Here is a 23,072-nt window from a genome sequence, read left to right as displayed (position 1 = left end):
TGCAATATTATCCCTGGTGCCTCTTTTCTGAATCCAACTTCAACATGTGGCATTTCCTGCTCCATATATGGCAGAAAGCTTTGTTGTAAATTCTTAAGCTTCACTCTGGTAGTATCTGAAATTAATCCAATGGCCTTCTAGTACTGCAGTCTTCAGCAATATATACTACTCCAACCTCTTTTCTGGGATAAGAATGAATATTAAAAACTTCCAGACTTTTAGCTACTGTTTTCTTTTCCATGTTTGCTGGCATATGCTTTTTGTGATTTTAATAGATTTAGTCTGTAAATTTAATTAGGTCTATTGGTATCCTATCTATTACTGGTATTCCAATTACTTTGCAAGCAGCTTTCACTTTGCTCTCTAAAACTTCAAGTTCTTCATCCAAAGATTATTTAAAGGAATGCCAGCATTGTATCTCTTCTGTATAGTTCTTCAATAAATTGTTTTTACATTATTTCCATCTTTTCTTTATTTTATCCAGGTCAGAAAATATATTTGTTTCTTCACTTTTCAGTGACCCTAATTTTGGTTTAATTTTTTTTCATGATTTCTTGAAGACATCTCTTTTTTCCCCCTCTTTTCTTGTCCTTTTCCCATTTCTTTTTCATGGTTATTCTAACTACTCCCTTTGTCTTCACAAGCAGTTCACTGAAAAGTTGCATTTAAGAGTCTGACACTATTTCTGCCACCTTTTACTTTTTCTTCTCACCTGTCATTAACAGTATTAAGAGTTTCATCAGGAATGCATTTGCACAATTAAAACTGTGACCATATCAGACCTCTCCAGGAAGGGGTACAGCTGCATCCATTCCTGGAGAGGTCTGATCTGGCCACAGTGGCACATGCCTTAATCAGATCCCAGCTGGATTACTGCAAGACACCCTACGTGAGGCTGCCTATTGAAAATGTCCAGAAACTTTAGTAGGTCCAAAATACAGAAGCCAGATTGCTAACTGGGGCTGGCCACAGCGATCACATCAACCCCCTCCCCATTACAGCAGCTCTGCTGGCTGCTGATCCATTTCTAGGCACAAGTCAAGTGCTGGTTCTAAGCTATAAAGTTCTACATGGCTTGGGCCCAGTCTGTCTCAAGGACCACATCTCCCTTCAGTGAGTGTTGAATGTTACAATAATCAGGAGAGGCCTTTATCTCAGTTCCATGACCTTAGCAGGTATGTTTGATGGGTACACAGGAGAGTTCCCAGACTTTGGAACTTCCTCCCACAGGAGGCTGGGCTGGCCCCCTTTTTGCTGTCCTTCTGCAAGACCTTTCTCTTCAAGCAAGTTTTTCCTGAATGCCTGGCTGCCTGAGTGGGATTTTAAATGTTGTACCTTACTGCTTTGAATATGTTTTGGTGTGGCTTATGTTTTTAGTATGGTATTTGTTTGATCCTTTTTGTATTTGTATACCCACCTAAGTTTGCTTTAAATTCTGTCTTTTAATGATGTAAGCTGCCTCAGATCCTTTATAGAGAGAAAAGTGGGGTAAAAATATAATGAATAAATGAATAATTTGTGCAACTGTTGAACAACTGGTTATGCAGCACCTTGTGCATCTGTTTGCCCCATGATGTAATGTTTTGCAATTGCCCAAGTCTGAAGCCCATGCATTTATTCTGATTTTATGTTGGAATGGATTTGGCTTGGTTTATTACAATTAGTTATTGCAATGTAGTTTTTTAAAATTTGTTTGCCTCTTTATCATACATAGGATATGGTAGGTCATATATTTTAATAAGCAAAATATAATCTGCAAATTGGCAGTGATAGCTTATTATGTTTCATTATTCATATAAGTATCTGTTTCGATCAATGCATCTCATTTAGTTGTATTTTTGATTATCATTATTATTATTATACTCTTTATTATACAATGACATTTTTCCTTCATTTTTCCTTTTCACAGCAAGAAATATTCTATATGCAATAATGCTTTAATTCCACATGTTCTGAAGAAGACATATTTCATAATTTTCAATTCATAGTATACAAGGAGTATTGTTTTCTGAATAACTATTGATCTGCACTTTGCAGAGTACAGCAAGCCTGGGAGCATTTCTGTTAATTAAAAGGAATAGGCTTGGGTGTTATTGGCAGAAAGGAAGAGTGGCTTTGGTGCTTTTAGTTTGACAGCTGTTTTTATTTGCTTTAAAGTGAAATTGGACAAATGACAGATTTTCACATATGATACATACATGAAAAAAGAGAGTTTTACACAATGCGATTTGAGAGCTGTCAGTGGAACAGATTTTCTTTTGAAGTGACATGGTTGCGGAAGAGGTCTTTGTAGTGAGTAGTGATGAGGTGGACTTCCAACTCAACCATAATCTATTCAAAGATGCATTTCAAAAAAATGACCAAGAACCATTGCCGCCCGATGCATTATATCCACCTCAAATTCTTCACCAATTGGGGAATGATGTCACAAGCCTCAACATGCTGGAGGCCATAGAACAGAGTCTTAGAGCACTGCCTTCATTGCCAGAACCCACTGATGACGTAACACCAAACACCTCTTGAGCATGCATAGAGATATGTATAGCTGGCTGCTAGGTCTCTCTCTGTGTGCCTAGCGTAGAATAAAAGGCCAAAAGCAAACAAACCAGAAAATGTGGGCTTGGGCTATTTTTGCAGCCCCCACCCATGGGAAAACTGATATATTTTATTCTAGAAAATGGGGGAAAATTAAAATAAAGTATTAATAGATTTCTATCAAAGTGCCTGAAGAACTTTGGATAGAGGCTCGTAACATTGTACAGGAGGCAGCAACAAAAACCATCCCAAAGAAAAGAAAATGCAGGAAAGCAAAGTGGCTGTCCTTACAAATAGCAGAGAAGAGAAACAAAATGCAAGGGAGATAGGGAAAGTTACAGAACATTCAATGCAAACTTCCAAAGAATAGCAAGGAGAGAGAAGAGAGCCTTCTTAAATGTACAGTGGAAAGAAACAGAGGAAAAGAATAGAAAGGGAAAAACCAGAGATCTGGTTAGGAAAACTGGAAATATTAAAGGAACATTTTGTGCAAAGATGGACATGATAAAGGACAAAAATGGTAGGGACCTAACAGAAGCAGAAGATATCAAGAAGAGGTGGCAAGAATACACAGAGGAATTATACCAGAAAGATATGGATGTCCTGGACAACCCAGATAGTGTGGTTGCTGACCTTGAGCCAGACATCCTGGAGAGTGAAGTCAAGTGGGCCTTAAAAAGCATGGCTCACCTCCTGGCAAATAGAAGGGGAAGACATGGAGGCAGTGACAGATTTCACTTTCTTGGGCTCCATGATCAATGCAGATAGTGACAGCAGCCACAAAATTAAAAGACACCTGCTTCTTGGGAGGAAAGCAATGACAAACCTAGACAGCAACTTAAAAAGCAGAGACATCACCTTGCCAGCAAAAGTCTGCATAGTCAAAGCTATGGTTTTTCCTGTAGCGATGTATGGAAGTGAGAGCTGGACCATAAAGAAGGCTGACCGCTGAAGAATTGATGCTTTTGAATTGTGGTGCTGGAGGAGGTTCTTGAGAGTCTCCTGGACTGTAAGGAGAACAAACCTATCCATTCTAAAGGAAATCAACCCTGAGTGCTCACTGGAAGGACAGATCCTGAAGCTGAGGCTCCAATACTTTGGCCATCTCATGAGAAGAGAAGACTCCGTGGAAAAGACCCTGACGTTAGGAAAGTGTGAAGGCAAGAAGAGAAGGAGACGACAGAGGGTGAGATGGTTGGACTTTGTCACTGAAACTACCACCATGAATCTGACCAAACTCCGGGAGGCAGTGGAAGACAGGAGAGCCTGGCGTGCTCTGGTCCATGGGGTCACGAAGTGTCGGACACAACTAAACGAGTAAACAACAACAAGTCTATGGTTTCTACTGTGCACATTTAATATCACCATATTATTATGTTTAGGGGATATTCTGACTCAGGGTCATGTAAAATATAGAAAATCTTGAAGCATCTGGTCTAAGAATTCATTGCAGAATTGCATAAATTGGTAACAAAATCTCTTCTTGACACATTTTATGATTAATTTTGCATGTAATTTGCCTCTATCTTATTAATTAATTAATTAATACGATAATTAATTAATAGATTTTTATCCCACCCTTCTAGACAATGTCTACCTCTGGGCGGTCACAATAAAATCATTCATAAAAACAGTTAAAAGAATAAATTAAATTGACATATTAGTGTTGATTAAGATGGGAAAATAGACAAAAAACTAAGTAAAGGTAGAAGTATTGACAAGAGAGAAGGCCTGCCTAAAGAGCCAAGTCTTTAATTGGGTCTAAAAAACACCCAGCGAGGGTACTAGGCAGATCTCTGATCGCAAGCTGTTCCAAAGTTGAGGGGCCACTGCCGAGAAGGCCCCGTTTTTTGTTCTTTCTTTCCGGGCCTCTCTCAGCGTTAGGCCCCTCAGCCGTCTTTCCTGGCTATAGCGAGTGACTCAAGTAGATCTAGGTGGGAGAAGCCGTTCTGCTAAGTATAGAGGTCCTAAACTGTTTAGGGCTTTATATGTCATCATTAACACTTTGAAATCAATGCGGAAACGAATGGGCAGCCAATGCAAGGCAGCCAGAGTGGGAGAGATATGCTGGTATTTTCTCATTCCACTAAGTAATCTGGCTGCCGCATTCTGCACTATTTGAAGCTTCCGCATCAATTTCAAGGATAGCCCCACGTAAAGCACATTACAGTGGTCTAATTTCGAGATTACGAGCACGTGGACCAGAGTGGTGAGGGCCCCGCCATCAAGATAGGGACGCAGCTGGGCAATCCGCCAAAGGTGGAAATAGGTGGAGTGGACCACTGACACCACCTGGATTTCCATGGTGAGTGCCAGGTCCAGATGTACTCCCAAGCTGTGAACCTCACTCTTTGTGGCGAGAGTCACTCCCCCGAAGGAGAGGGAGTTTCCCAAGCCACCAATGGAGGGGCAGCCCACCCTCAGGACCTCCATCTTGTCCGGGTTCAGCCTCAGCCCATTCTCCTGCATCTATTGCAGTACAGCTTCCAGACAATGCTGAAGGGACAGAACAGCATCCACTGAGGTAGGTGAAAAGGAAATGTAGAGCTGTGTGCCATCAGCATACTGATGGCACGAGGCCCCACACCCCCTGATGACCTCACCCAGCGGCCTCATATAGATGTTGAACAGTGTTGGAGAGATGATCGAGCCCTGCAGGACCCCATAACTGAGGCTCCACAGGGCCGATATACTCTCCCCAAGCTGTACTCTCTGAGGGCGGTCCTCCAAAAAGGAATGGCACCAGGCAAGAGCCAGGCCACCAATTCCCAACTTGGAGAGCCTCCCCAGGAGGATACAATGGTTGACAGTACTGAAGGTGGCTGAGATATCGAGGAGGACCAACAAGGACATTTTGCCCCTGTCAGCCTCCCTCAACAGGTCATCCAACAGTGTGACCAGCGCCATTTCTGTGCCATGGCACAGCCTGAAGCCTGACTGGAATGGATCCAGGGCATTGGTTTCATCCAAAAGAGCCTGAAGCTGATCAGCCACCACCCTCTCCACCACTTTGCTAAGGAAGGAAACATTGCTGACGGGCCTGTAATTGCCAATATTGTCTGCCACCAAATTTGGTTTCTTCTTGATGGGCCTAATGAGTGTCTCCTTGAGGGCAAAAGGAACCCTGCCCTCTTGGACAGACCCATTAATTATCACAGTAGCCCATTCCAATGTAACTGGTTTAGCTACTTTGATTAGCCAGGCCGGGCAAGGGTCAAGAGAGGAAGTGGTGGTCCAGCAGCGATCAAGTGCTTTGTCCACCATATCTGTCCTCACAGGCTGAAAGAAGTCAAGTCTCACTGGGCAAGATGGAGAGCTGGACATCTCTGCTCGATCCACTGTATTTAAAAAAGGAGAGAGGTCGCGGTGGATGGCCTCCACTTTAGATTTTTAAAATGCTGCAAATTGGTCAGGTGAGATATTAGTAGGAGATTATCTTCTGTAACATGTAAAAGAAGCAAGTCTCTATTTGATAATGCATCAAATCAAAAAGTACTAACATGTTCAGTGGTAGACCAGTTTCTCAATGCAGGCAATGCGTCAGGTGTTTAGTCATCCATGAAGATGGTAATAATGAAACAGAAAAGGATGAGAAGCAAAAAAAATGCTCATAGTGATAGCTGAGAAAATGAAACTCATTGCACAAAGATTCTTACAGAAAAATTAGTATCGAGTGGCTGAGAGAGATTCTATTGCTTAGTGTAGCAAGATGCAACTCAAGTAGGTTCACTGAATCAATAGAACCTAAGGACTTCACTCACCACAGCCTAAATGATTCAATGGGCCTACTCTGTTTGCACATTTCTAATGCTAAGCAGCAGAATTTTAGCCACTGTGTTTAGGTTCTTGGCTTCCCCCCCCCCTTCTTCTCAGCTTTTGTTTTGGTTTCTTTTTTCCTTCTTCCCTCCTCCTCTTTTTAATGAGTTTTTTTGATGTGTCTGCTTTGTATTGTAGAACAGAGATCCCCAACCCCTGGTCCATGGCCTATCCAGGACCAGGCCATGGACACAGATCTCCTACCCCCGTGAGTGCCGTCATGTGCATGCATACGAGCACATTCAGCCCCCTGCGAGCATGCCGTACACATGCACACAAGCACCCCCGTGAGCATGACGTGCCCATGCCCGTGAGCGCATTCTGCCCCCTGTGAGCATGTTATGCACGTGAGCACCCCCCTGAGCGCAACATTTGCACAAGCAAGCTCTGCCCCCCTGCAGGTGTGCCACACATACCCAACTGGTCCGCGGTTCAGAAAATGTTGGGGACCACTGTTGTAGAAGACAGAGTTTGGGAAAACCATGGTGAAAATAATATTCTGTGTAACATTACTTTTTGAAGTAACAAGGGCATATAAATTCTTCTTTTCTCAAATAATGTAACAGTCGGTAATATTGTAACATTTGAAATGAAACAAATAACATTATTACTTCAAAATGTCTAAGTAATAATAGGGGCACAATTTCCTCATTTGAAAGAGTTTTTTAAAAGTTATACAACCCTCATCCACTTGTATAGAACATTTTAGTCCTGAATGATGTTTTATTATAAATTTCCCACAGAACCAGATCTACAAGATAAGCACTTTACTTGAAATAAAAAGTAACTCAAAGTGTTGTCAATGATGTCTACTAGTTTCAGACATTTTGCATGTACACCTCCTTTGAACAACAGGAACAACAAAAAGGTGGAACATAAGAATCTATTGGTGTTTGCCTCTGAAGTACTTTTTTGTCCTAGACAATAAGACATATGGTGCTGAAAATTACTTCTATTTTGTTTGTTTTTTTAGCAAGCCATAAGGCTGAGAAGCAAAAGCAACTTATTCTGATTGTTAATAGATTGGCACAATCTATTAAGGAAAGGTGGGAGGGACATACATCTTTTTGATAATATAATTCTAATTACTTTAATTTTTAAAATAAAAACCCAAACTCTGGAGGAAAATATTAAATTGGGGTTTACATAATAACTTACTTGGTTTACTATAATGTTGATGGTTTCCTCCAGTTTTGGTTTTAATCTTTTGCCTCTTTCCCCTAAAATTAGAGATTCTAGCATTCTTACAAATTCAGCAGCAGCATTTGACTTTTATTTATGACATAAATTTAAAATATTCAAAACTAACTCCTGCTTTTAAATCTGTAATTTATCTCAGAATAAACTATACTGATTCTCTGATGATGATGATGCCGACGATTATGATATATGGAATCATTCCAAAAAAAATATTATAATAAGAGTGTGTGCATTAACAGGCTGGCTTATTTCTCCCTTCTCTCCAAATCTGAAGACCCTTCCTGAGAAATTTGATAACATTTTAGGGTTTTAAATTTTGAGTTAAGTGTTGGTGTTCTGCGGTAACAAAAGATATTTAAAGGGGATCCGTGGTAAAGAAAAGGTTAAGAACCACTGATTGATAGGGTCTCTTCCAGCTCTGCGTTTGTAACATGATGATGATGATTAGAGAAATACACTTGGGATAGAAATACACCTGCGATAGATGTCCTAGCTCCAACTAAGTTGGAGATGTCAGGGGGAATGGTTGCCCCTTTCATCTGCAGAGAACAAAGGCAAGATGTCTTCTCTTTGGAAGGACAAGAGAGAGACGTGAGAAGGGACACCAGCAACTCCAAGAATAGCTGAAAGAAGGTCAGCACAGTTCAGAACAGGTCAAATACAGTCTAGGAAACCCAAGGAGATTCTCTCTCTTGCTGTCTCTTCTTCCACACATGAAGACATGCATCTTCTCAAATGTGAGCTGAGTTACACCCAGTAAATTCCAACATTGACAACTCATTACTGATTTCTCCACATTGCTTACAGGGACTTCCAAACCAAGAGATAGCTTATACAATGGGTAGGTGACAGTTATTTTTAACATTTATTCATATTTAGCCTAGAGAAGGTTAATTTGAATCTAGTGTTTAAAAATCATCCCCTTTTCTTTGGCTATTGTGTCCTAAAATGCTCAACTAACAGAAAGATGTATACCTTATTACTTGGATGAAATGCATGGCTGCTTCCCCGATGGAAGTGTATCACTTGAAAGGTAGGAAAATTGTCTGAATAGGTGCATGTTATACACTCATATCACCTGTTAATGTTCTGTGCATGGTATAACTGCCAATCCATGCCTGCTCCTCTACCACTTCGAGAAGACAATTAGGCAGGAAGCGCTGATGTTCATAGATGCTCACAGCTGTAACAGCAAACAAGGATATCTGTAGCACTTTATTCCCATTTAAACCCCTGAGCAGCTGAAAGCTAAAGGAGTCTAATAAACAGGTATGTTGAATTGCAGCCAATGTCTTCCCTCCCTATTTTCCTTATTAAATATGCAGACTTCTTCATTGAAAATGGCTGCTTCCATGCTCACAAATCTTCTGTTTTTCTCTTTCTAGACAGTAGCCACTATAAAGTTGTCAGTTTGTGAACAATGTTTGCAAAATGCCACTCATCAGAAATCCCTAGTATTTATCCTTAATCCTCTTTATTGATGCTCATATGTTTAGTTTCTGTCTTCCGCTATAGCTAAGATCACTAGCTGCAGAAAAACTGACATGTAAATCGGTCTTGACACACTGAACCAACAACTCAAAATTGGCTTTAGTTTACAGTCTCTGAATTGCAGACAGACTCTGCTCCAGACACTGTGGATAACTGGTCCAATTCAAATGCACCTACACTATTTCCTGTGAGAGTGTGTATGGTTGCTGGATCACTCATGAATAGGAGGGATGGTGTGGAAGTGCTGATGAGTTAATGCCTTTATATGTCTATGCTTCTGCTGTTGCTGCTGTAAATTTTTTAGTTGGTTCAGCATAAAAAGACAACTGCCATTATCACAAAGTGCCAGTGTGTAATAATCAGTGTGGGACCATTGAGTGTATAAACTGGGCATAACTTTCTTAGTGACTGTTAGCCATAGCAAATCTACTCATTTTTTTAAAAAAAGAAACATTCCAATGATTTAGTCATTATTTCCTATTTTGTTTTATAGGAACAGAATCCTATATGCAAGAAATATATAATACATGTATAGTATAATATGTGTTGCTCACCAGGAGGACATTTTCTGTCTTCCCTCTCGCTTGCTTTATTTATTTATTTATTTATTTATTTATTTATTTATTTATTTATTTATTTATTTATTTATTTATTTATTTATTTATTTATTTATTTATTTATTTATTTATTTATTTATTTATTGGACTTATATACAAGCACTCTCCGGGCGGTTTACAATTTTTAATTATACAGGCTACACATTGCCCCCCCAGCAAGCTGGGTACTCATTTTACCGACCTTGGAAGGATGGAAGGCTGAGTCAACCTTGAGCCGGCTACCTGGGATTTGAGCCCCAGGTCGTGAGCACAGTTTTGACTGCAGTACAGCGTTTTAACCACTGCGCCACAAGGCTCTTTCTATCACAACTTTTCCCAGTTTGATGATCTCTGGATGTGTTGGGCCACATTGGATATCTCTCTGTGTAAATAGCCTTTTGAAATTTTTCTACCCTATTTGTGGACAAAGAAACTGTGAAGAGCTGTATGTCAGTTTTTTTTTAGAGAAAACAAAATACACCAGTAGATTCTCAGAAGTAGAGCTTAGCACTTAATGCTCTGCTTCATTCATATTTTCCCAAAGAACAACTATCTTGGCAGACAGATTACTATTTTGCTTTCTCTGCAGTGCCCTCCATGGTGTCATTCTAGGGCACTCCATTGGGGTGGGGATACAAATATGTGGTGGATATGTTTCAGAAATAATTCTGCAATGTATCCTTCTATTCTTAGGAAAGTAAGAAAAAGAAAAACGTATGCCTTCTGGGAAGTCAGTCCTCTGAGAAAGTTCGGCTTAGATCTTGTTATTCTTCAGAGCCCTTCACTTTCTTTAGATCTTAAGATTTTGGAGGGGACCATGTAGGTTTCTATTGCAGATGCATATAATACAGTTCCTTCTGTGTCCTGTAGTCACTGTGTTGTGTCTGGCTCCAGGAAAATAGCGAAAATAACTACTGTCCCATAATTTGTTCTCCAATTTTCTAATGTTTACGTCCATTCTAATCTAAAGACCAGTTATCACGGGTCTTTAGATTTTTTTCTGTGTGTGATACTTTTGAGCTTTCATTAATATTGGAAGGAAGCCAAGGATGCAGCACTCACACACACACACACACACACACACACACACACACACACACACACACACACACACACACACACACACACACACACACACACACACACACACACACACACACACACACACACACACACACACACACACACACACACACTTCTATCCCATTTCTCTTCATCATTCTGTTGCCTTTCTGGCTGTCCAAAATTTTTCAGGGTTCAAGTGGGAGTGGTGGTGGGGCTGCTGCTATTAAAACTGTTGTGCACAGATGCTCTTCAGCCACTACATAAGAAAGGTAAGCAAGAGAATCCCAAATGCCATCCTTAATTAAGCATTTTTTTTAAAGTTCCCATTTTGAAATTCAGCAGAAGTTTTTGGATGGCCACGGATAGATTTGTAAAACAAAAGGCCAAGGAAGAAAACACAAGAGATGCCCAAGCCGAGAAGCTAAATTGGCAGTACAAATGTAGTGAAAACATGAATGAATAAGATTGGTGGAGCGACAGCCATTATGATGTCAAGAGAGGGGAAAGAAGGGAAGATAGATTAATAGTAAACCTTAGAAAATGCCACAGGACAGTGAACGTGGAGAAAGTATTTCAATAAATGAACTGAAGGAACTGTCAGTGTGATGTGAAGGACCAGTAAATTGATGCTGTAACACTCTAGAAATGGAAAGACCTTGTAGAGACTGAGCATCCTCTGGTATCAAAGCTAACAAAAAGATCAAGGAATGAAAAATATGCAGAAGTGGCCCTGCAAGAAAGAGATGGGTAATGTGTGAAACAAGACAAATGATGTACTCTGCCATACACCTGAAATGGTTCTTTCAGCTGTTGTGACCACCTATGGTGGTTAATTAATTAGACAACCTTCCTGATACAATGATTAATGGTGTGATGGGTGTAAATAAATCTATGCTAATTAATAATGTAGCAGTCACCAAAGTACTTAGGCACAGTAGCAGAGAATTTGAGTAAAATTTGCTTTAAACGTGACATTTCTCACCTGTAGATACACTATCTAGTATCATAAGCTGTTGGAACACCTGTATGTGCACAAGTAATGGTGAGCATACAGGTGTCTTTAAGTGGAAGTGCTATCGAGCTAGTAGAATATTGCTTATAAATTGGTTTTGGACTCTAGTTTTCATGTATAATATATGTACAGGAGGGGGAATTTGCAATAATAGTTTCCACCCAACCTGCTTTCCATATATTCAGCTATGATTTAAAATTGGAAAAAAAGGTGTCTTACATGAAGCTTATCTTAAACTGTGCTTACCTTGTGCTTACCTTGTGTTAGAGCACAATGACTGAAATGCTGTTGCCTCCTCTCTGACTTTAGGAGGCTGCTGAAGACTCATATCTTCCAAGAAGCTTTTGTTGGTAGCCTCCCCTGAACATGCCCATCTTCTATTGCTGTTCAGTTTCATAGCACCATCTGGGATCTATGCCTTGTCCAGTTTTGCTTGTTTGTTGTTTGGTTGTTACTATGTTTATATCATTGTTTTCTGTTCAGGTTTTTACACATCCACTGTCCAGAATAGTGCTGTGCACTAATGGGGTGGTTTATAAATCTCAGGCAGGCAGGCAGGCAGGCAGGAAATGTGTAACATTCAGTCTGTTCCTAGCCAGCAAAGAAAGAATCCCTGCCATGATTCCTAGGGGTGTGCACATGTACCAAGACAACATTCACATGCATACCGAAGAATCACAGGTGGATTTTTTTTTCAAAAAAATTTTTTTTGCTGGCTATGAATGGTTTGAATGTTATGGATTTTATTGCATAAGCAACAGATTTTATCCAGCATGTTTGCTATAATTTCAACTGGGACTAAATGGTTGGAATGGTTTGCTATACTCAAACTTACCACTTGAAATTGTGCTGGTGCTCGTTATTTATAAAGCTCTATCTCCTGGAACAAGGTATCCGAACAAGGTCTCTCTCTCTCTCTCTCTCTCTCTCTCTCTCTCTCTCTCTCTCTCTCTCTCTCTCTCTGTGTGTGTGTGTGTGTGTGTGTGTGTGTGTGTGTGAGAGAGAGAGAGAGAGAGAGAGAGAGTGAGAATTACCACAATTTCACCACTTGTCTATAGCTAATTTTAAAATAAATGAACTTAGATCCAGGAATATCAGGAACTGGCTCCTAGATCTCTCTCTGTCTCTCTCTTTCACACATGCATGCACACACACACACACACACACAGAGAGAGAGAGAGAGAGAGAGAGAGTTTCTACTCGCTCCTACCATTTGAAAAACTGCACACATTTATATGGATGTTGTTACAGAAATACAGGATTTAAAATAAGGATGCAAAGGTCCATGCATGCAATGCCATGAAGTGTTTAGGAAATATATGAAGATGGGTTTGAAAGAAAGGGAAGTGAAACTATTCATGAAAAGAATTTAAACAGAATTTGAACAGAATGAGTTTAGGTATCTGTCCAAGGAATTTTGGTTGCTCATTCACTTTTACTGTTGATTATTATGGGAATGAGGAATGCACAATCCAGTTGATGTTGTCGGGCTACACCACCCATAGTTCATCAAAATATCTAGAGGGTTCCATGCTCTTCATTCTGGTTTAGATATATTATTCACACTGAACTGAATTAAAGGGAATAATATAGACTCTCAGTATGCATAGAAAAGTAAGAATCCTTCACTCCCAGTACCATTAGACATCTGATTTTGAATGACTATACCACCTCAGCTCAAAGTTCGTTTGGGAAGAATGACAAAGTTCTGGCTTTTCATTCCCAAGAAGGGACGGATCCCATACTTTAACAATAAAAAGCCACTGTAATTCTGAATTAGTCACATCCAGGACAAAAGTTAGTTAAGGACCCTCCCCCTGCCCAAACATGGATGGGAGAAAATCAGTTCAATAAGTGGCAGCAGTGTGCAGTTTAACTAAGCATATTGGGAAATCATGCCCACGGCTTAGAAATAATGAGCTCCCAACATGTTTTCTAATCAAAGAATCGGCATGGAGTTGCCATGTTTAGCAAAGTCCCTTTATCAAGAAAGCAGTATATCAAAAGTTTGCCATCGATATTATTTTTGTACCTCACCGTCATATTGCATTTCTTTTTCTTAGCACCCCTTCTTTTTTTATACTTTAAAGCCAAGCCCCTCTCTCTATGAAACAGGGAAATGTGCAAGAACAGTAGCCCTTATCGTGTTTGTTCCAGATTCAGTGGACCAAGAGCCATCCCTGTCATCCTCAGTTATCTTTGCATGCAGCACTGTTTTGAGCAGAAGTTTAATACACAAAAGATTGTTTCCCCCAAGATGTAGGTACCTCATAAATCAAGCTGACAGGTCATGTGGCAAGGTTTTCTCTCCTGCTTTGTCTGTGGTATGCAGACAGATTATACAGTAGAGTCCTCAGTGGCTTATTGTCCAATAATGTCACAAGGTTGTGTTCTTCACATGTTTTATTAGGCTCTACCTAGGTCGTTTCCCTCTAAATATTTGCATGTGTATATAGGTGCATGAGAAGAGTGGTAGAGACAGATTTCTGTTTCTGTACACTTAAGCTTACTGTGATATCAGCAGAGGGCTAAAACTATTGTAATTGAGAGATTCAGTTAACTTTATTATGGAACAGTCTTCTTCATACATTGATTTATCTCTCTTAGCAGTTCCTAAAATGTTCTATTAGTGTATTAATAGCATGTGCAGTTATGCTGTTAAGGATATGGGAAAGCAGCTTAATTGATCCAGGAACTTTCTGGATCAATTATTTCCCCAAATCCTATTGTGTATCTATACCTGCAGAAGGTAAACTGTGTAACTCACATTGGCTCCTCACAATTAATGTTTCTCTCAATTAATGAGTCCTGTGTGGATTTTTGGGCATGTGTTAACCCACTGGATTAATATACAACCAAACCGTTAAGCAGGAGATTCATTATTTAGTAGTGTGAAGCCATTGCAAGTTATGCTGTTTGTCTTTCAGAGCAATAACTGTGCAGTAGTACTTTGATTATTGAGTAGACCAGGAATGGGAAATTTGTCTCCTTGTAAATGTGTTGACAGAATGCAGCTCCCACATATCTCATCATTGGATATAGCTGACAAGAGACGTTGTCCAACAACAGCTAAAGAATGACAAGTTTCCCATCCTTAGCATAGGAAAAGGCTACAAGTGGGTTGGAACCCCATGTCCTGTCTGTGGCCATGGGGGAACATTTGCCTACATACATCAAAGTTGTATGTAAGAGTCCACTGACTCATGCTGTTGATAATCTTAAAAAAAAAAAACCTCAAGGGAATTAGTGCATAGCTCATACCAGAGAATGGAAAAGTTAGTTTTTTGGACTGTAACTCCCAGAATACCCCTGGCCACGCTGCTGGGTTATTCCTGGAGTTCTTGTGTGGGCCAGCATTCATTAGTAGTTCATACGTCAAAGCTATGCAGGTGTGGGCTCGGTCATTTCCTGGATGGGGGGCTTCTTGTGAACACTATTGTGTGTTCAATAGAATCCCAGGAGAGAAAGATAATTTAAATAAATAACATTGGGTTTTCTTCTCCCATTTTCCCCAGCAATTTACATTGACGACGTCCACCTGAAAGGCTACTTTGTATGGTCCCTTCTGGACAACTTTGAGTGGATATCTGGATACAGCTCTCGATTTGGGCTCTTCTTCGTAGACTTTGAAGATCCAGCTCTCCCACGCATTCCTTACAAATCAGCCACTGAATATGCTAAGGTTATTGCCAACAATGGACTGATAAAATCAGATTAAAAATGCATGTCAGTACTATCAATGAGAAGAAAGAGACCACTTATAAAATGTGGTAAGAAAACATTTTCTTAAAAGAATTTGAATTTGATTTTTCAATCAGTATTTGTCAAAGACAGAAAAAAACTGTGGGGTGGGGATGGAGGGGTCAGAAATATATTTACACGACAAAGGAAACTAGATTTAAAATTAAAAGTCTGAGCTTAAAAAAAAACACAAAGATGCTGTGTTGCTATTTTCTGTAAAGTTCAAAATTCCTTCTATTTTTAGCAATAGGGAGATATATAAAGGGAGGACCAAAAGTTATTCAGGACAATGAATCCTCATCCCAGACTCCAGGATTTTTTTTTAAGTGAACCATCAATTTTCTGAGATTTTTGTAGTTTAAAAACCTATCTTTACAGTCACAAAGGCTGGAAACTTGCTGGAATGTCAAACAGAAAGAGAGATTCCCAGGAAGCTGGATTCTGGTCCTGATACCACACGAAGTGCTTTCTCTTGGCTCCAGCAGAAAGTATACTACAAGGATTGACAGGTGCAAGGATCATATGTGTACTGCCTGGGAGCAAGGTGAAGGGGGGGGAAAGTAAACTGGACCTCAGGTGGACTTCCAGAGGCTTTGCCAGTACAAGTGGTTTCCACTCTTCTGTCTGTGCTAATGCTTTTATCAAGTCCCTCGTGAGGGAGCAACAAGGAAGGCAAGAGAATATATACTGCCCAGGAACTATTTACATTGCTGTCATTACTTTGATCAAATTTTAGTCCAGAGGAAATATAAGAATAACTTTAGAACCGCATACTCGTGTCTGTTTACCTAGAAAAACAAGACAGTGCTCTGTGAGTAGGAAGGGTGTGTAAAAAAAATAAAAAGAAGAAGAAGAAGAAGAAGAAGAAGAAGAAGAAGAAGAAGAAGAAGAAGAAGAAGAAGAAGGGGGTTTTTTGCACATATAGGACAGTTGCTCTGCTGAGGACTATGCCTAAAAGAACAAGCTGAGCCCCTGTAAGAAAAGGTCTTGTGCACAGAGCAATGACCTTCTCTTACCACACTCCAGCCCTCCATCTGTTCACAGAGAGAAAAGAGAAAACTGCTTGTGACAACAAAAGAGCGTCCATCCAAGTCCACATAGCCACCTTCCCATTCTAACAATGGAAGAAAAGGAGTTTTGAAAGACTCTGTATACATAGCAATCTTTCACAATAGGAAAAGTAATCTTACAAAGTGTTAAATCTTTTCTAGATTTTTTTTCAACCACAGTGCTGATTGCTTAGATTAAAAAACAGTTTTCTTTTAAATGTACAATGCTTACATTCTGCAGCTGTTCACAAAAGACTAGAAGTCTAAAGTGTATAAGATTGGTTGGCTTTGTTCTTCTGTTTTGTGTAAGCTCCACATCTACTTTACCTGTGCAAATGGTACATCAAGGTACTCTGCTGGGATTAAGTCTTTATTTCACTCCCTTTGACATATTGCTCTAGTGGAAGAAATAAGAAAGAAGTTTGTCCTGGGACTTCGTGTGTGTGTGTGTGTGTGTGTGTGTGTGTTGTACCCACATGCACATGCACACGTGCACGCACACACACACACACACACACACACACACATCCCTCCCCACATATTTCCATCTCCCCCAAAGAACGGTACTCTCATTTTACAGATGAGGATACTGATTGCAGAAGTATAATCTTACATTCACTTCATACACGATTCATAAATACACACATTGTCAGTTCTGAAGTTTTTTATCATACTCTTTCTAGTACTATGAGATGAAGAAAGGTAATCTGAGATGGAGAAACAAGAGCAGTAGGCTTTATTTTTATTATGTTTATAGCTGCCATGTAGTCTTATGAGGAAAAGTCAAGCACCAACAGTTGGCTGTTGTAGAAGTATAAGAAATATTATGGAAGGAACAGAGAGATGAGGGACCATCAGTAGTAGCAAGTAACACACACATCAGCTAAGGCTGTGCATTTTGTATAGACATGCTTGCTCACTATTTGATCTTCCTGTGCAGGTCCAGATATACAAAAGCTTGAGCATTCTGCCTTTTATTTTATTTTTCTTGAATAAGATCTCATAAACTGGGTACTGATGCTCCATGACTTACATCATATCTCACATATGAAATAAGAAAAGACTGCATGCCCACTTGTTCCACCATGGAAGGATGATCCTTGGCCAGGTGAACAGCCTTTTAATTGTACATTTGCACTCATGTGGTGACAGTACATTCAAATTCATCCATCAAATGAGTATCCATGTGTCTTCTAGCTCCTGGTAACAAATGCATGTATAATGTATATGCCGACTAGAAGCATCTGTGATTCAGTAGTAAAGGAGCTGGAGATACGGGATATTTTAGACTGAAACTCAGTACATTTAATCCTTTTAAAGAGAACACTAGATTTCTTGTTTGTGTGCATAATTGTATACCGTGCATTCTGTCTCATTTCAGATACACCTTCATTTTCATGTCAGTTGCCCTAATATTTTTCAGCAATGAAAATGATACTACGTACTCAGGGGCAAAGGGTGGAACAGCCAGGTTGTTTCTTATAGATATTAAAGTCAATCTACTGAACAAATAGTAAATTATAGTAAACATATGTGGGACTATAAATTCTGTTTTGTCTTCTTTTTGTGTGCTAATTGTCAACTGTCTAATTGCATAATAAAAAATCTTAAATCACATAACATTAAAATTAATTTATCTCTGTAGTTTATTTTGTTTGTGTTTTTAAGATGTTCCCCTGTCTCAGACTTCACAATGTATTTCTGTTTGAAATTCATTTAATCTTCTTAAATTATCTAAAATAGAAGAGTTTCTCTTTTTTAAATTAGTACATTGGGTGAAATATTGTTTATCTTAGTAGGTAAATTTATGTTTTACTATGGGGCAAATAAGGCTATATATTTTCTAAGCAAAGCCATATCAACATTCCCTTTGGAAATAATATACTCTAGCACATTCAGCCTATCAGGTAAAATAAATATTTAAAATGCTGGTATACCCCTCCCCATTCCTCAAAAGTACAGCAGCCATCTGTACTGCTCTGTTGGGTTTTAAAGGACATCCCTCTCCTCCAAGGTTTTATAATACAAAGGGCATTTCACTAATTAGTACTGTAAATTAGTGTTGCCATGAGGTTAAAGTGAAAAAAAAAATCCAGCCCAACCCCTGCAGTATTTAAATTACTGTTATTTTTAATTACTTGTATTAGCATTTGAGAATGAGATTGATTAGCTTTTAACCATCAAAGACATTGTTGAAGCTGTTAAATACTGAATGGGAAGTTGTTAATTGTACTTAAAATCCATAGATATTCTGCACATATCAATCTAGAAGGTCATCAGAGTATAGTAGAATAGGTGCAATTTTCAAACTTTTTTATTTAAAACTCACAAACAGCTGCATCTCTACTCACTAATCCTCCTGTTATTCTGTTGGTAATGGAAATTAGCATTTCAAAAATGTACAAACTGTTCATCTTTGTTATATTATTTTAGGATACCTCCCAGTTTAAGGAGTTTTTTTAAAAATCCACTCTCTGTGATTAAAACAGTGTTTATTGACACTGAAATAATATGACTCCTACCCCATAAATGCATACTTGCTAACTGGCAGCACCTGCTTATTAAATTTATTGTGAGGAGATGCTGGGTGAGGTTCATAAAAGGGTTAGACCACAACCCCACAACACAAAATGATCATTGACCTAGATTTATATAATACTTTTCCAAACTGAGATAGTTGCTCCAATTTGTAAGGTATTATGTCTCCATTCTTTAGACTAATTTGCATCAATCTGAAATGGACACCAAATTTAACTTGTTCCTATTCAGGCAATATAACACTGTTATCACAAAAGGAATGACGGACAGGTTAAGTATGTGGCATGAATGGATGGCTGTATGCCTCCCACATCTATAACCACCCCCTCTTTGCAAAATGAAATGTGCCCACCTATCATGAGATACTGGCAGGACTCTGCAAAATTATGAATTGTTTTGAGGGTGACATGCCCATTATAGTAAAGTGTATGTGAGACAAAGCAACTCATTTAAATACCTCCAAAGTCTTAATAAATCAGGTTAAAGCTTTAATTTTATTGGCAGAGCAAGACAACATTCTGCAAGGCAATTCTAAAAATGGAGGCAGCCCAAACAAAAGATTGTAACTTTGAAACTGGATTCTGGATCAGCACCAAATTTGCACGGATGTAGTAGACAGTCTGTTCTTGCTTTGCACCAAATGGGAAGTTTGGGCAAAGTGTTTTCAAACTATGATTGTTTAAAATTAAAACTTTTCCCTCATGAAGAAACAAGTGGCTTTTAAACATGTGCAGATCTAAATCAGATCAAATAAATTCAATAGACCCATTTTGCTTATCTTGAAAGAGAATGATTGGCCCTATCCCCTTTTTAAAAAAATTTGGAAAGAATCCAGGTTGCAGGAGCTGAAACATTGATCCTCAAAAAAGGCCTTTCAAAAAAGGTAAAGCAGTGACTTTATTCTTAACTGAGCATGCATGAAAAGGAACATTTTGCTGTGTATCTCCAGGGAATTAGCATTCAATTTTTAAGGCATATTCAAACTATTTCTGCATTACAAAAGCAAAAGTGGTTGTGTTTGTCCCAATCTGCAGTGCTTTCAGTAAACATTTTCTCAGGATTTCAGGGACCAGGCTTCTGACATAAGTTTTCACAGGCGGAATCTGTTCCAGGTCTATGGTAATCTGAATTTTTGATCCTATCAGTTAGGACCCAATTAACTGACTCTCAGGAGGGAAACTTGTCAACTTCTTCCTGGCCAAACAGGCATTGGTACTGGGAAAGGGATTATTTGCTTTGTTGTAAAAATATATTTAAAGGCATTTAAAAGAAATAGAGAACAAATATTTAGAAGCTCACCCATTTATACTAGGAAATTACAGATTTTTGCTTTTTGTCCGGAGATGGTTAGAGAGCTTTGCTGTCTATATCCTGTCACATTTCAGCCATTCTACCCATCCTGTCACTATACAATTGTCTGATAATGAAGGGGGGAAAACCAAAAAGATGTGATGTGCCATCAAGTCATTTCTGATGTGTAGTGACTTTGTGGGTTAAAGTTGTTAATGACTAAATGAGCAAAATGTCCTGTCATTAACACAGCTCTACTCAGATCTTGCAAACCACAATTCAAAATTCCAGGAAATGGCCCGATATTGATGCACAGTATTGTTCCCACGTTGGCAACAGGAAAAAGGATGTCAAGCTTTTCATAGCAAAGGATAGCCTGTTTGTTGACATCACCAATGGCAGCAGTCAAGATGGTCTACAGCATTGGTCCCTGTAATGCCCAAGCCTCCTTGAGGAAGGTATGGGGTCTGGATAGGGAGTCACTTTCATCACAAATCTACCACTTTTCACTGAGGTAAGCCTCAGCAGTGCATAGCATCTGTGCCATGGACAAGCCTAACCATTAAAGAACACTTTACCTTTAAAGTACTGAAGCATGGGCTTTGTGATTCCTCAGAACACACAACAGCTCAGCTAAGTAGGACTTCTTAACGGTAGCAAGTTAGTGACCTTTTCCAATCCTCTGGATTTAAGTATCACCCTGCTGTTCCAAGAGACTGGTCCTCAGTTCAGATTTTATAATTATTTTTATTAAGAAAATATAGATTCATAGAAATAGTTTGTTTGCAAAAGCAGTAGCATAAAAACATGTCCAAGGATTCCAATAGTTAAATAAAGCTGCTATTTCTTATTCAAATAAGAAATACTAAAATCTAAGCTATGGTGGGCTATTCCCACCCCCTCCTTCTTCTTACCATGCTACATTCTGTAAACATTCCTTCACAAAGCACAATCCATTCAAAAACTCTCCAAGCTTGAGAAGCTAAGAGAAGCTCTCTCACCCATCCTATCATTCATCATTTTTTACATTCCTAAAACCTCCTTCTTCTTTATACTCCATAGATGTAAACCAATTAACTTCAAAGAGACATAACACAACTCTCTACCTAGAATTCTCATGAAGATCCAGGTGCATTATCTTCTCCCATTTAGGATGATATGCATGTTTGGCCTTCTCGGGCCTTCTAGTCCTTGCCTCATTATCGCATTTCTCCCTGTACCAGGCAAACTGGAAAACAGTTTCACAGCCTATCACATTCCAATGCCTTAGAATCATTTCACTTCGGACATAACAGTCTCTCTTTTCTGACTACAGATCCCACTCTCCTTCAAATCATCACAGTCCCCAACCTTTTTGACACTGTGGAACGGTTGTGGGGTCTGGGGTCCGTGTACAGGGGGCACCCCGTGCTCACACACATGTGCGAAGGAGTGGCGCACATTCATGTGGGCACTTGCACGCATGCCTAAAGGGGTGGAGCACTCACATGGTGCACGCATGTGCAAAAGAGGGGGCGCTGGCATGCACTCGCACACATGCGTAAAGTGGCTGGGGGGCCAGTGTGGGAGATCTGTCTCCTTGGCCCAGTCCTGTCAAGGCTATGGGCCAGTACCAGGCCATGGACCAAGGGTTGGGGACCCCTGGTCTACAGGATACCCTCTTCTGTTCACTACCATTCACCCTTGTTGAAAAACAGGCCTGACGGTTGCTTTGTGTTTCTGTGAGTGGTGGTTAACTGATGGGAAAAAAGAAGTCAGCTTCTGGGATTTTCCCTTGCTTGATGTCACTTTGTGACTGGTATTGAGCACAAGAAGGTATCCTATAGACCCACTTGCCTGCTGCTATTGGTGTTGTCAACATTCAGCTGCCCTTTGCTATGTAAAGCTTGGCAGACTTTTTCTTTTTAGTAGAACAAGCACATTATTGTACAGCAATATTGGGCCATTTTATGGTATTTTGAATCATGGAAACAGAAGCACAACATCCCACATTCATCGACCAGAGGTTTATTAAAGAATTGAATTGCCCATCTATTATTTCTCTCTCAGCCATTTTGAGCAGCATTGCATTGCTCCAATTAATTTCATTAGAGGCCATGTTTCAGAAATTCCTGGTAAATATTCAGTATATTAGTTGTCTAGCTTCCGAGATCAGACAAGATCGGGCGTGTTCAGGGTGGTATGGCTGAATCTCCAGCTCCTTTACTAATGAATCACAGATGAATCATTTTAAAATGATTTCTGCCACCTAAAAGAGAAAATATATCAAATGATCTATAGGTGGCATCATTTCCCCACTAGACTTGAGTTTTCCAACTCTAATATGTCATCTCTTTGCTGAAAGGGGTGTGACCTTAGAAAGTCCCTGTTGCATATGTGCTTGCATTTCTGGAAATGCCTCCTTCCATGATTTGATTTTGGGTATAAAAACAACGGATCAAGGTTTTATGTAGAATGACTAATCAATATATTTTTTCCCTCCGGTAAAACTGTTATAGTCCTCTTTGTTTTAGAGGAGAATAGCATGTTGCTTACATAATAGACTAATCTAGTTACTTCTGCTACCCTCACAATTGGAAATTTCAAAATGCTTGAAGGATCTGAATAGCTTCTCATCTATGTCTTCACTGGACTGTCTTTAGTATTATTCTTTCAGAGAAGCTGACCTCCAAGCTGAATGTAATGAAAGGGCTAAAACCAAGGGACTGCTTTTACAGAAATTGTTTCCTTTTAATGAAT

At 39.4% G+C, this 23,072-nt stretch overlaps 1 protein-coding gene across 7 annotated transcripts in view; it reads left to right on the top strand.

Moving 5' to 3' along the window:
* The window catches only part of LCTL (lactase like), a 170,127-nt gene extending 151,994 nt beyond the window's left edge, over positions 1–18,133 (top strand). For 6 of the 7 annotated variants that reach the window (XM_073001098.2, XM_020780437.3, XM_020780434.3 and 3 more), the window contains one exon: positions 15,231–18,133. In XM_073001098.2, the coding sequence (XP_072857199.2) occupies positions 15,231–15,433 (203 nt within the window). In that variant the 3' untranslated portion in view covers positions 15,434–18,133. Of the gene's footprint in view, positions 1–6,489; positions 6,679–15,230 lie in introns of those variants that run through there. The other variant, XM_073001101.2, reaches the window with a different exon arrangement.
* Positions 18,134–23,072: the final 4,939 nt, after the last annotated feature.

This window comes from Pogona vitticeps, chromosome 5 (genome assembly GCF_051106095.1).
Source record: "Pogona vitticeps strain Pit_001003342236 chromosome 5, PviZW2.1, whole genome shotgun sequence".
Classification (NCBI taxonomy): domain Eukaryota; kingdom Metazoa; phylum Chordata; class Lepidosauria; order Squamata; family Agamidae; genus Pogona; species Pogona vitticeps.
This window is presented reverse-complemented; position numbering and strand designations above follow the sequence as displayed.